The sequence below is a fragment of the Bombina bombina genome, chromosome 2 (genome assembly GCF_027579735.1).
Source record: "Bombina bombina isolate aBomBom1 chromosome 2, aBomBom1.pri, whole genome shotgun sequence".
Taxonomy (NCBI): domain Eukaryota; kingdom Metazoa; phylum Chordata; class Amphibia; order Anura; family Bombinatoridae; genus Bombina; species Bombina bombina.
Genome location: NC_069500.1, coordinates 107,489,228 through 107,503,599, shown reverse-complemented (window position 1 = coordinate 107,503,599; position 14,372 = coordinate 107,489,228). Strand labels below are relative to the sequence as shown.

The 14,372-nt window shown below is 35.6% G+C and overlaps 1 protein-coding gene across 1 annotated transcript in view; it reads right to left on the bottom strand.

The window, feature by feature from the left end:
* NIPBL (NIPBL cohesin loading factor) overlaps positions 1 to 14,372 on the bottom strand; it is an 822,857-nt gene that overhangs the window by 389,172 nt on the left and 419,313 nt on the right. The window contains exon 9 of the mRNA XM_053699671.1: positions 7,546 to 10,284. Coding sequence (XP_053555646.1) covers positions 7,546 to 10,284 — 2,739 coding nt within the window. The remainder of the gene's footprint in view (positions 1 to 7,545; positions 10,285 to 14,372) is intronic.

Below are 14,372 nucleotides of genomic sequence, written 5' to 3'. Positions count from 1 at the left end.
TGAAAAAAATAAATACCCAGGTAAAAAAGTGCTTAGCACTCAAAGGGTTAAAGGGACACTGAACCCAAATGTTTTCTTTCGTGATTCAGATAGAGCATTACATTTTAACCCTTTGAGTGCTAAGCACTTTCCCACCTGGGTGCTAAGATTTTTTTTAATGTTTTTTTTTTTTTTACTTTTTTTTTTTTTTTATTATTTTTTCAGACCCACAAGAGACTTACACTGCTAGGTGATTACCTTTCCAATGGTGGGTCTTGGGGGTCTGTAGCTGCTTAGATGCTTGAGATACAGGCTTCTAAGCAGCGTGCCCCCTGCTCCTATACTTAACATTGTTAAGTATAAATAAAGTTGCGCGGTGACGTCAACACGTTATTGCGCGTGGCGTCACCACGCAAAACGGGAAGCCCCGGCAATGCCTGTCACTCTACAGGCACGATCGCCAGGGTAGGAGCGGGTGGGAGCCCCCAGATCTCCCTTAAGGTGGGAGAGTGCTAGTGACGGCTCTCAACCGTCATTAGCACTCAAAGGGTTAAAGGGACACTGAACCCAAATTTTTTCATTTGTGATATAGATAGAACATGCAATTTTAAGCAACTTTCTAATTTACTTTTTATCAAATTTTCTTCATTCTCTTGGTATCTTTATTTGAAAAGCAAGAATGTAAGTTTAGATACCGGCCCATTTTTGGTGAACAACCTGGGTTGTTCTTGCTGATTGGTGGATACATTCACCCACCAATAAACAAGTGCTGTCCAGGGTCTGAACCAAAAATTGTCTGGCTGCTTTGCTTAGATGACTTCTTTTTCAAATAAAGATTGCAAGAGAACGAAGAAAAATTGAAAATAGGAGTAAATTACAAAGTTGCTTAAAATTGCATGCTCTATCTGAAAAAAATTGTTTCAGCAAATTAGTTAAAGTGAATGTAAAGTGCGCATCCTGACTAACGTTACCCTTAATGTCTATGAAAAATAAATAGTAGTTTCATTCATCGTTTTTCAATTTTTTGGTTATATAGCTTTTATTTTTAACCTTGTCTCCCGTTATTTGGATCCTCCACCCGGCACGCGCGCCTACTTATTCTCAGTTTGATTGATGTCCTAATAACCAATCAAGTCTCTAACCACAGGGGGACCCACCCCCTTACACTGACGTAACTACTCCTTTCTGCGCCTGCGTTCTTATGTTCACTGACGTTTTACTTTTACAAGCGTGCACATTTCGCGCATTCGCAGTAGTTTTATTTTACGGAGCCCTGTCATTTCTGAATTACTGTACCGCTCGGTAAGTAAATCAGTAACAGGGCTCCGTATTATATAATGTCAGCTTATTTTGCAAACCGATATTGCTTAAATTCATATTTCTTCACATCATACCTTAAAAGTTTAGTTTCAAGATACACTTACAATCAATGTGTATTTTATTTTTAAATGGTGTTATAACGGGCTGGGGTAGCAGATCGTTTCCTTCACTTCTCAACGATAGTATTCATTGAATGTATTGATTCAATGAATACTATGGTTGATTGACAGCATTTCACGCATGCGCAATTGGAAATGAAAATGGGAGCGCGCATTGACGAGATGTAAACAGCGGGTGGGACCGCTGTATACGTGAGATGGCTCAAAACAAGGAAGTGAACTGTGGGAGGAGCAGGTACAGTGAATCGTCGATATTTCGAGTAAGAAATAAACAACATATTACAAATTTTTGGAAAAATGTATAGTGGCGGTTAGGTTAATATCATGATTGCCTACAGGAATATGTGTTCAAAACAAGGAAAATTGACAATCACTTTAAGTTAAATCGGTTTTTCGGATCTGTTCGTTATTTCGGATCTATTCTTTATTCATATTCATTATTCTATTCTAAAGTTTATGAATAAAGAATGGTTCCGAAAAAACGATTTAACTTAAAGGGACACTGAACACAATTTTTTTCTTTTGTGATTCAGATAGAGCATGCAATTTTAAGCAACTTTCTAATTTACTCCTATAATCAATTTTTCTTCGTTCGCTATCTTTATTTGAAAAAGAAGGCATCTAAGCTTTTTTTGGTTCAGTACTCTGGACAGCACTTTTTTTATTGGTGGATGAATTTATCCACCAATCGGCAAGAACAACCCAGGTTGTTCACCAATAATGGGCAGGCATCTAAACTTACATTCTTGCATTTCAAATAAAGATACCATATAAAATATAATAGGAGTAAATTAGAAAGTTGCTTAAAATTTCATGCTCTATCTGAATCACAAAAGGAAAAATTTGGGTTCAGTGTCCCTTTAAGCAACTTTCTAATTTACTCCTGTTATAAAATTTTCTTTATTCTCTTGGTATCTTTATTTGAAATGCAAGAATGTAAGTTTAGATGCCGGCCCATTTTTGGTGAACAACCTGGGTTGTCCTTGCTGATTGGTGGATAAATTCATCCACCAATAAAAAAATAAGTGCTGTCCAGGGCATGAACCAAAAAAACCCATTAGAAGCCTTCTTTTACAAATAAAGATAGCAAGAGAACGAAGAAAAATTAATAGGAGTAAATTAGAAAGTTGCTTAAAATTGCATGCTCTATCTGAATCACAAAAGAAAAAAATTGGGTTCAGTGTCCCTTTAAGGTCACAAGACTGGCGCTTTGAAGTTTGAAGACAGAACAAAGCCATTTTCATCCTTCATATACAAAAATGTTTTACACGTGCTACAATGTTATTGGCTCCTCAGTGCCACCTAGTGGAGATAAAGCTAAGCAAAGACACTGAAACTTTAGAAACAAGAACACATACAATATAAAATTCACACAGATATTACTACTTAAAATAAACATCTAGAAAACCGTTACAGCCAATGCTGGGAAATAAAATATTAAATGCAGCAATTTGAATAACGGATTCAGTAATAATAAACAAGTTTAATTGTGATTACTGCAAAATTAGAACAAATCAGTCCTGGATTGAAAATAAATTTTATTTTGATGCATTTTCTATAACAGTATATCCATCAAATAGCTTTAAAGGGAAATGAAACCAAAAACTATTTTTCACTATTCAGACAGAGCATAACAGTTTAAAATAATTTCTAGTTTACTTCTTTTCAAATTTACTTGGTTTCCAGGGTATTGTTCGTTAAAGAGATATCTAGGTAAGCGTCTGGAGCACATGGCAGGAAATAGTGCTGCTATCTAGTGCTCTTGCAAATGGATAATATTCTTGCAAAACTTCCGTAACATATTTCTCCAGACACAAAAACTTCAATTCTGTAACATGCTAGGGCTGCAAATCACTATCTGGATTAGGCAATTTGCAGCATTTTGAAAACCTAGTTTACAGATTTTGCTTCGTTTAGCCTCTCTAGGGAGTGTGGACCAAACCACACTTTTCCAAAATAAAATATCCCTTTAAAAAATATGTTAATGATCTTTAGGAAGAATTCATAATAAGCTTAGCTGAAATAGTAAGATTTTTAACTTTCAAGATGTTAAAAAGCATTACAATTAATTATCTTTGCAGGGCCACGTTTTTAAATCCACATAAAATGAACATGTTTATTTCAGGGGATATTTTGGTCTGTACATTAAACGCTGTAGTACAATTATTCATAGTTTTTTCTTTCCATTCTTGGGTACAATCAGTGAAATAGTTTGCACATGCTGCAATGTTATGGTCACAATGGTGCCACCTAGTGGACTTAAAAATAGGCTTTAGGGACTTCAAACAAATCAGAAATACACAAGACAGGAAATAAGTGACAGTCACAGTTCAGTTTGGTAAGTGCCAGTCTATTCCTAAACTTAATATAATCTGTACTTGTATATAAAACACAAAGTTATCAACACTGTGCTGCAAATAATGTAATAAAACTATTAAACAATACTAAAGGTAATGAATATAACTTGTAAGCCAGGCACATAGAATTACATGAAAATGTCAGCACAATTTATTTTATTTCTAGGAAACCTAAAACAATGGTCAATAGAAGGCAATAGAAGGCAATAGAAGGCAATAGAAAGCAAGTATTCATAAGAATACGGTATACACCTGAATAAATTCAACTAAATATGGTTTATTCAGAAGCGTTGCTAATGTTAAACAAGTTTCAACTCCATAGACATACAAAAAATGATGCACTCTGGGAAGAGGAATTGAGAGGAGATGATAGAGAGATAGATATGCATTACTTGTTAGCCCCATTCTTTATCAGCGCTACTGCAGAATGGCATGCTTCTTAATCACATGCAAGAATCATATCAATATGCAAAATGCTACTTATGAGATGAAAGTGAGTGTCGCATTCACTTGTATTAGATCTCTTCACTAAAGATCCACTCCAGAAAATGTTACTTTTGCTTTACATTCATTATGCTTTACAGAAAGTCTTCCTTTAAAGGAGCATGAAACCCGAAAGTTATTTTGTGATTCTGAAAGAGAATACAATTTTAATAAATTTACTTATTTACTTTCATTATCAAATTTGCTTTATTCTCATATTCTCTGTTGAAGGGCTATTTAGATATGTAGCATGCACATGGCTAACGCACTACGTGACAAGAAGTAGTGCTGTCATCTAGTGCTGCAGGCACATGTGCACTCTTAATTTTTCCTTTCTGCTTCCAACAAAAGATAAGAAGAAAACAAAGAAAAATGTGATAATAGAAGTACAGGAGTTGTTTAAAATTGTATGTTCTATCTGGATCATGAACGAAAAATTTGGGGTTTTATTGTCCTTTTACTTACCTTAAAGTGAAAGTCAATCCGAGCGTTTTTGAAACGCTAGGATTGACTATTGAAAGAAATAAAGAAGACTTTCATTCATGAGGTATAAGATACTTCATGTAGAAAGCTCCTTTATTTGTTTCAACCGATCGCCGTTCTGAGCTGCTAAGGAAGCCAACGGCAGAAAGCTGTTTTGCGAGAGGGGTGACGTTTTCACCTCTTAGCCAATAGCCGTGCGGTAAATCCAGCTTGGCACCCTTGGAAGCCGGATTTACCGCACAGCTATTTGCTAAGAGGTGAAAACGTCACCTCTTAGCAAAAAAAATGTTTTGTCATGCGCTTTGTTAGATTTCTACATGAAGTAGCTCATGAAGTAGCTCATGAAGTAGCTCATGAAGTAGCTCATGAAGTAGCTCATGAAGTAGCTCATGAAGTAGCTCATGAAGTAGCTCATGAAGTAGCTCATGAAGTAGCTCATGAAGTAGCTCATGAAGTATCTTATACTTCATGAATGAAAGTCCCCTTTATTTGTACAACGCTAGGATTGACACTCACTTTAAGCATTACAGGCTTTACTCTATAAGGGGCTGACTTAAAATCCTAGCTGTCAGGGTTCCTATAATTTTACATCTATCCTCCAACTTCATTCATCTGAACTGCTTAAAGGGACACTGTACCCAAATTTTTTCTTTTGTGATTCAGATAGAGCATGACATTTTAAGCAACTTTCTAATTTACTCCTATGATCAAATTTTCTTCATTCTCTTGGTATCTTTATTTGAAATGCAAGAAAGTAAGTTTAGATGCTGGCCCATTTTTGGTGATCAACCTGGGTTGTTCTTTCTGATTGGTGGATAAACTCATCCACCAATAAAAAAGTGCTGTCCAGAGTTCTGAATAAAAAAAAAAGCTTAGATGTCTTCTATTTAAAATAAAGATAGCAAGAGAACAAAGAAAAATTTATAATAGGAATAAATTAGAAAGTGGCTTAAAATTGCATGCTCTATCTGAATCATGAAAGAAAAAATTTGGGTTCAGTGTCCCTTTAAGTGAAAATGAACTATTTTTCTACAGGGCCACCAACATGATGCTTGCAAGCAAACTACATTTGCTCAGAGCAACAGGAAACAGGGCACTCAAAATGAGAACCACATACATTTAAAAGGAATATTAAATCTATTTTTTTTTCATTCATGATTGAGATACAGCATGTGATTTTAAAACATTTTTAAGTTACTATTATCTGACGTTGTTCTTGTATCCTTTGTTGAAAACAATACAATACCTAGCTAGGATCATGAGCTGCTCATTGGTGGCTGCACATATATAACTCTTGTTATTGGTTCAGCAGTACATTGTTGCTTCTTCAACCAAGGATACCAAGAGAACGGAGCAAATTAGATAATAGTCAATTGAAAAGTTGTTTAAAAATGTAATCTATCTGTATCATGAAAAAAAACATTTGGGCTTCATGTTCCTTTAAGGTTTTTTCCCCTTACACTGAGGTTCCCAAAAGTATTTTAACCCTTAGCAAAGTATCATTCTAATACAGTTGTATTCTTCATATCTATAAACACTTTATATATGAATACGAAAGCATCCATACAAGATTCTACAGAACATACAAATATGACAATATGAAGACCTAGGTAATCAAAACCATTAAAAATGAGAAAACCAACAAATTTTAATATATGGCTTGACTGTTCTGTTATAAATTTTTAACAAACTATCCTAATTTAATGAACCAGACATTTATAGATTATAAGTAAATTTGGAGATCATAAAATCGTCGTCATTATAGGTACATCAGTATATCAGACAATTAAGTATGGCTCAAGGTATATGAAGCTTGAAAGGGACATTAAACTGCTGTGCACAACCACAAAAACTACTCACTATGTTATTGCATTTCAAGCTGTGCACACTCACAGATCAGGAGTATTGCCTATATGTTTACAGCTGTATAATGTGCTTCAGGTTAGGGTGCATGATACAAAGCAGGAACTGTACATTTTTGCAGTAGTTACATTGCTATATATTAAGTGCTTTTTAAAATATCTTCTGTGTTACTGTAAAACTGTGTAAAAAAATGCAAAACGTAAAGCTCATATGATGTATCATGATGTACAACTCTGTTAAAGCGTGTTATGAGAACTGTACTTTGTAGTGTATTTTTGATGTTTTTTTTGAGACACTTTTTTGTTTTTGCAAAACAGTTAACCAGAGCACTGAGGATGCAGTAATCATTCTAGCATAAATCATGATTGAGCTCACAAGTTTGCATTTACTTTCAACTTAACACAATTTAACTTGCACACAAAACACGAAAACCTGATATTGCTTGCGTGCAAACAATAGCGCTCCACTCGTAATCTGACCCTCTATTTGTTAATTGCTGATATGATACAGGCCCCACTGGCTCTCTGAGCAGTTGAAGTATTTAAAATGCTAGCTATACTTCACGTGCAGAGAAAAATGTTAACACTAAAACATTGATAACTTTTGATTGAAGAATTTTTGTTAATACATGTATATTACAAATATGTTTCTTTGCAAAGATTTTATTAATCTATGTGCATTTAAATTTTTAATTTCCCTTTAAGCTATTTATACAGGAATAATGATTTGAAAATAGCTGCTGGAACAGGATGAAATGCAATAACAGTGAGTACCTACTGTTCTTTTGTAGTTGTGAACATTAGTTTAATTTCCCTTTAAGAGCCACTCATGAATCACTATTCTAAATTTATCCGGCACAATTATTACATAGCTATAGCACTGGGTATGATGCAGATGAATACCATGTGAGTTGTCAGAAATTTAAGTAGTGAAGTTCTTACCTTTGCTGGATTTCGATGTCTTAGTTTTATTAGATTTTAGTGAAGTTCTTGCTTTTTCCTCTCTTTCCTTAATTAGTTTTTGTACCTCATCCAAAGACAGCTTTTGAAGAACAACAACGGGTTTAGCGCCTTTATTAAGGTCCTCCACCAAGTCCATCTTCTCTCCCTTATCTTTCAAACCCCCTTTTAATTCAGACCGTTTAGCATCCTGAGTAATATTACCATCCTTATCTCGCTTGAGTTTTGGAATTACAAAGTGCTTCAAAGTGCCTTGCCTCCCCCCCATTAAAAAACTGGGTAACTCTGCTTTGCTGTCACTATTTGCTTTATTCCCATCACCCTTACATTTGTTACCATCGGTCCTTTTTTCATCTTTACCACTAGGTGATTTTATTCCAGGTTTATCCGATTTAGATTTATTAGGATCAACTTTACTTTCAGTTCTAATCCGAGGACTGCTAGACCTCAGTTTTTGATCTCCAGAAGTTAATTTATCTTTGGATTCATCTGAATCACGCCGCTGTTTCTTCTCAGATTTATCCATTTTAGATGCATCAGATTTATCCGATTTAGCTCCTTGTTTTGACTCCTGCTCACTTTTATTGAGGGATCTTAAGGACCCTGGCCTCCTAACTCTAGTCAAGTCTACTTTGTGTCGATCAGAATCCCCTTTGTCATCCGACTTTTGTTTAAGTCGCTCACTGTCACGCCTTGAACCATCATGTCCAGGTCTCCCATCTACTCTCTGTTTTGATGCATCTGATCGACTATCAAGTCTAACCCTAGGGGAGACACACCTGGAATCAGTTTTATTTTTAGACAAGTCTGTTTTTTTATCTGTTGATAGTCTGATGGACTCCCTTCTGTTCTCATGTTTATGTTTTGGAGTTTCTGAACTCTCTTCACTTTTTCGTCTTTGACTATTAGATCGTTTCGGTGTTTCTGGACTCTCATCACTCTTTCTTCTTTGACTATCAGAACGCCCATCACTTTTTTGTTTAGGTGTCTCTGCTCTGCTATCATTCTTTTGCTTACTCTGTTCCGATCTAGATTCATTCTTTTGCTTAGGGGTGGAAGGATTTCCTTCACTCTTTTGTTTGGATGCCTCTTGCTTTCCTTCAGTCTTTTGCTTGGGCGTAGAAGGATTTCCTTCGCTCTTTTGCTTGGGAGTAGAAGGATTTCCATCGCTCTTTTGCTTGGGAGTAGAAGGATTTCCATCGCTCTTTTGCTTGGGAGTAGAAGGATTTCCTTCGCTCTTTTGCTTGGGAGTAGAAGGATTTCCTTCGCTCTTTTGCTTGGGAGTAGAAGGATTTCCTTCGCTCTTTTGCTTGGGAGTAGAGGGATTTCCTTCGCTCTTTTGCTTGGGAGTAGAGGGATTTCCTTCGCTCTTTTGCTTGGGAGTAGAGGGATTTCCTTCGCTCTTTTGCTTGGGAGTAGAGGGATTTCCTTCGCTCTTTTGCTTGGGAGTAGAGGGATTTCCTTCGCTCTTTTGCTTGGGAGTAGAAGGATTTCCTTCGTTCTTTTGCTTGGGAGTAGAAGGATTTCCTTCGCTCTTTTGCTTGGGAGTAGAAGGATTTCCTTCGCTCTTTTGCTTGGGAGTAGAAGGATTTCCTTCGCTCTTTTGCTTGGGAGTAGAAGGATTTCCTTCGTTCTTTTGCTTGGGAGTAGAAGGATTTCCTTCGTTCTTTTGCTTGGGAGTAGAAGGATTTCCTTCGTTCTTTTGCTTGGGAGTAGAAGGATTTCCTTCGCTCTTTTGCTTGGGAGTAGAAGGATTTCCTTCGCTCTTTTGCTTGGGAGTAGGAGGATTTCCTTCGCTCTTTTGCTTGGAAATGGAACAATTTCCTTCGCTCTTCTGCTTAGGAGTGGAGGGATTTCCTTCATTCTTCTGTTTGGTAGAGGAAGGGTTTCCTTCACTCTTTTGCTTAGGAGTGGAAGGGTTTCCTTCGCTCTTATGCGTTGATTGATCGGATTTATCCTCACTCTTTTGCCTAGATATCGCAGATTTGCCCTCAGTTTGTTGTTGAGGCGTCTCTGGCATGCCTTCATTCTTCTGCTTAGGAATATCAGGTCTTTGTTTTAGCTCTTGCTTGTTTTCAGCTGTAATGCATGTATTTTTGTTATTTTGTTTGGTCTCGCCATGGATGTCAGAGAGCTCTGATTCATTTGCAAGCTCAGCAAGCTTTGACTCTGTTTTTATATCCTCAATATTTATTTTGTTCTCTTCTACACTTGCTTCACAACTATCAGACTTTGCTTCCGTTTTGCTGTTTTCTAAACACATGGATTCTTCATTACTCTCTGCAGGTTCTGCCTTGATGTCACACATTTTTGCTTCAATAACAACTTCCTCCTGTCTACTATCAACTGGATGGTTATCAGTTGTGCTTTTTATTAAATTATCGCAATTTTCAGATTCTATCTCTGGCCTTTTCTGTGGCGTGCTTGGGTTGTTTTCAGAATTAGGTTTAAGTACTACAACAGAATCCTCATGAAGACCAGAAGAATATCCATCGTTACAAGGCTTTGATTCTTCTATTTTTCTGACAAAGTCTGAATCCTGAGTTACAGTTGCCTGAGAGTCCCCTCTGCCAGCATGCTGGAGATCGATGCTAACCATCAGAGCTGGCCGTGAACCATTTCCTGTTGAGTTAGCCTCCTGAGAAGCTGGTCTGTTTCCTCCAGTAGCACCTCCAGCTTCTAATGGGTAGGAATCCTGTTTCCTTTTCTTTAAAGGTTTATCTAAAATTCAAGATTTAAATATATTAAAATAGGTTTCTTAAACAAGTATAAACCACAGAAGCAAAAAGGTACATTTTAGCATTTATGAATATCAATATTTTGTTTTAATTGGTTTTTCTACCCAAAACATTTGGCATATTATGAAAAAACTTCAGATAACCATTAAAGCAACCTGAGAAAAAACAAGCAATGGCTGTTATGAAACTCACACCAACATATAGGATAAAGCTAAAATAGTACAACACCACAAGTATCTCCTGAACAAGATGTTGAGGTGTGAACTACAAAGGTTGTAAACAGGGAAGGTCAGCAAGAGAGTCAAGTTTAAAGCATCTAGCCACACAATATTTAGAAGCCAGACATAGCATATATTTCTTAGAATGCAAGATGACCAGAAGTAGTACTCTAGGATGCATAGAAACCTGGCTTCTTGGACTCAACAAACTGATATACAGAGTTATAAGAGGGGTTCATCAAAACTGTATTCCAAGAACACATAAGCGATCATTATAAATCGATTTCGCTATGTTAACTTTACTTTTACCATACATGCTGGAATGGGTAGAATGTATAGAAACTGAGTGCTTACTACTTTTATTGCCAAGGGGTAACAATGAATAAACAGAACAAATGACTGCATGTAATTTCAGATTAAAATATAATGAAATAAAGATGTTGACTACACTGTAAGGCAAGAGTGTAAAAACTAGCAAAATGTGTATTTCCTCTTAAATATTTACAGACTAAAAGTATATGTGGGCATTTAAACTACAAAAGTAGTTTTCCAAGTACTTCAAGGCACACTCCAATTACATGACATTACATTCTTCATACATTTGTTTCACATTTGGCTACGCTAATGGAAAAAAAGGATATTTAAAGGGACAGTCTACACCTTAGTCATCTTAAAATCTCACTTTATATTAAGCTACAAATATCCTCCTGCACTCTTTTCTATAACATGCTGCAGTAACAGTAAAACAAGTCATTTTAAAATGACTTAATTCTGGTCACTTTGAAATGGCTGTAAAGCTCTGCCCACTGATGACATCACGATCTAGGCTGCATTAAAGGCTTCACTAGTTACAAAAGACTCACTAATTTAATTCAACCGACTGTCAATGCTTTTCAGCAGAGCGCATAGATGCAGTTCAAATCGTGATGTCATCAGTGATCATTTTATTCAAGTGACCAGAAACAATATTCATTTTAAAATAACTGTTTTACTGTTACTGCTGCATGATATAGAAAGTGGTGCAGGACTTTGACCAGACTGTCCCTTTAATCTAAAGTAAGACTTTAAGATTACTAAGGTGTAGACTGTTCCTTTAAAGCAACAAGACAAACAAATGATACTTGCAGAAATATTCTGCCAGCATGAAATAGGAAATTCCCCTATCTTAAGCAAAGATGTTGTCCTGTCTCATTCTATTGTGACTGTACATGCCTTGTAAATTGACAATATACCACATTTTTCATATATTACACTAGAAACAGAGCTTGCTTAGTATGATGCAACATTCAAATTAAAAATTAAGTGTCAAAAGAAGGTCCTGTGTCTTTTTTCACAATATGTATTCACTGATCACCCTTAAAAGAGCATGAAATTGCTATGTACCTGTACATTTTACATACATTTAATGACCATGACGTATGTTAAGACTGTTGACTTGCTGGTAAATCGAGGAACACACTTTACAACAGGGTATGTATGCTATTAGATCTACAATGCAGGCACTTGAAAAGGTTGTGATTTTCAGAAGAAAAACATTCATGTGGTGGAACCACCACCATTGGGATAAAAGGGCAGCTGGAATCTTCAGTTCATGTATGAATCAACAGCACAAGGAACACAACTGTGCATAATCCATAAATTTACCTTGCAAAAAGCATAACAAGCAGATGTCTTTTTTTTTTGGGGGGGGGGGGTTGGAGTTCTTTTGCAAAAAATAAATAAAAACTGACAGATATCCTTTGCAATTAAGTCGATAAATAGGGAATTTGCAAAAATCTAAGAATAAATGCAGCCTTGTAATCAATACATGTGAATATAGTACACATTACATTTGAAGCATTACACAGGAAAGAGACACCAGGTAAATATTTAACAATCCTGCAATTTGTTCTTGAAAGTGTTGGGGCAGGTCTGGATATGTGTATTGTTCACCAGTCACCATGCAGCAGCAAAAATTACCCCAGAGTGTAGCACATTCTTTTCAGAGGAGATATATGTTAAAGTATGAACAGTACACAATTACCTCCAACCACATAAAAAAAAAAAAAACACTGACAACCCATTTTGAAAATTCAGGGCATAGTTAGATTATTATTTTTATTTTTTTAAAGCTGTCTACACAACATTCTATTGAATAACAATAATAAAAAAAAAAAATAAGGTTAGACTTTATCGTGTGGAAGGATATTTCCCAGACATCCATGTCCTTTCAAATGATGACTTGCAGTCTTAAGACCAACATTTATATTAGAAGCACCATATATTCCTCCAAAGGTAGCAGCATGTCAGCATTTTAATACTCTCCGAAAGGTAAGGCCAAATTTCCATCAATCACTAAAAGAGTAATTTAAAAACAGGAAGGGTAGTCCTGAACTACACATAATATAATGGGCTTAAAAAAACAAAAAAAACAATAGTAGGCTACATTTTTGAGCATTTGGTAATTCACTCTTTTTTGGACAGTGAACCACAATTTCACCATAACAGTCAATGCAATTACAGGAATCCACTTATAGGAATAGAAGTCTTTCATTCATACAGTGCGATAGCGGAAGCTGAACTAATTATTTTCTATCTTCCCTTCAAAAACATTAAAATTAGACTCACCCAATTTGAAAAGGCAGTAGGGTTCTCCAGTTTTCTGGATTTCATATCAATTTGTATCATGTTCAATTTTGTTTTTTTTATTATTTAAATGAAGGACAAACACAATGCACCCTATCATTTACAAATAGAACATGCAAAATGAGAATAAGGGGTCAACATTTTAAATAACTGGAATCACATTGTTTAAACTATCAGGTTTCCACAGCAACACCAGTTAAAGGGACATAAAACAAGTTGGGATAGGGAAAATATAATATGTACTTTAATTACTTTATCTGCAAATTTATAATGCAGTGCCTCATTATTAACCCTTAATTTTAAGTTTCAAATTGTACAGTTCTAACTAACCCCACACAATTCCTTCTATGGCTGTATCTATATCTACCTTTTCTTGTGGTAGAATGCAGAAGTAGACATTATCTACTGGAGCATGCCTAGAAGCAAATAAGCTGCTATGAAATACAAGGCCCATGTTTCTGTAGCTAAACACTCATATGGGGGGTGGGGATCAGACTACTCCAGACAGCATGGCTATATAACTAATTTTGCTTTTTTTTTTATACTTGTCAGCAGTTTTTAAACAATTTTTTTTATGCAAACTATTTTTACTTAATTGTTCCTTTTAGTATATGCACAGATCTCAACATGTTGTATAGCACTTTAATCTTTAGTAATATATAGGGAATTGTGACTAAAGCAGCAGCAATGGCTGAGCAGCCCCTTAAAACTATGTGTCTTGCAGTCACAGGGTATCAGTTTCAATACATAGTTGGGTTATAATTTGCATTAACTTCCACTTTTGGTGAAGTAAGAGATACAGAAGTTGTGGTATTTCCTATTCTGAAAGTAAAATAAAGGCAGTGGCAATAAAAAATACAGGACAACGCCCTTCAAAATAAGGGTTTTTAAAAAATTTTAGCGGTCCAATCATCTATGATGATAATCTGACATCTGCCCCTAAAGCTGCTGATTACTTTGTTATGGGCTGACATTTTAGGGATATCAAAAACATTTTTCATTAATCTATCGAGGGCATTTGTAAACTAAATGTTAGACTTCTATCTCTTTTACATCTGCTTACAAAGCTCAACAGTACTTTTCGCATTATTAACAAGGATGGTCATATTTTATACAAATCTTATGTATAAACAGAATAATAAAAACGGACAAGAACCGCAACATATTTTTCCTTAAATTTTGGATTTTATATATATATATATATATATATATATATATATATATATAT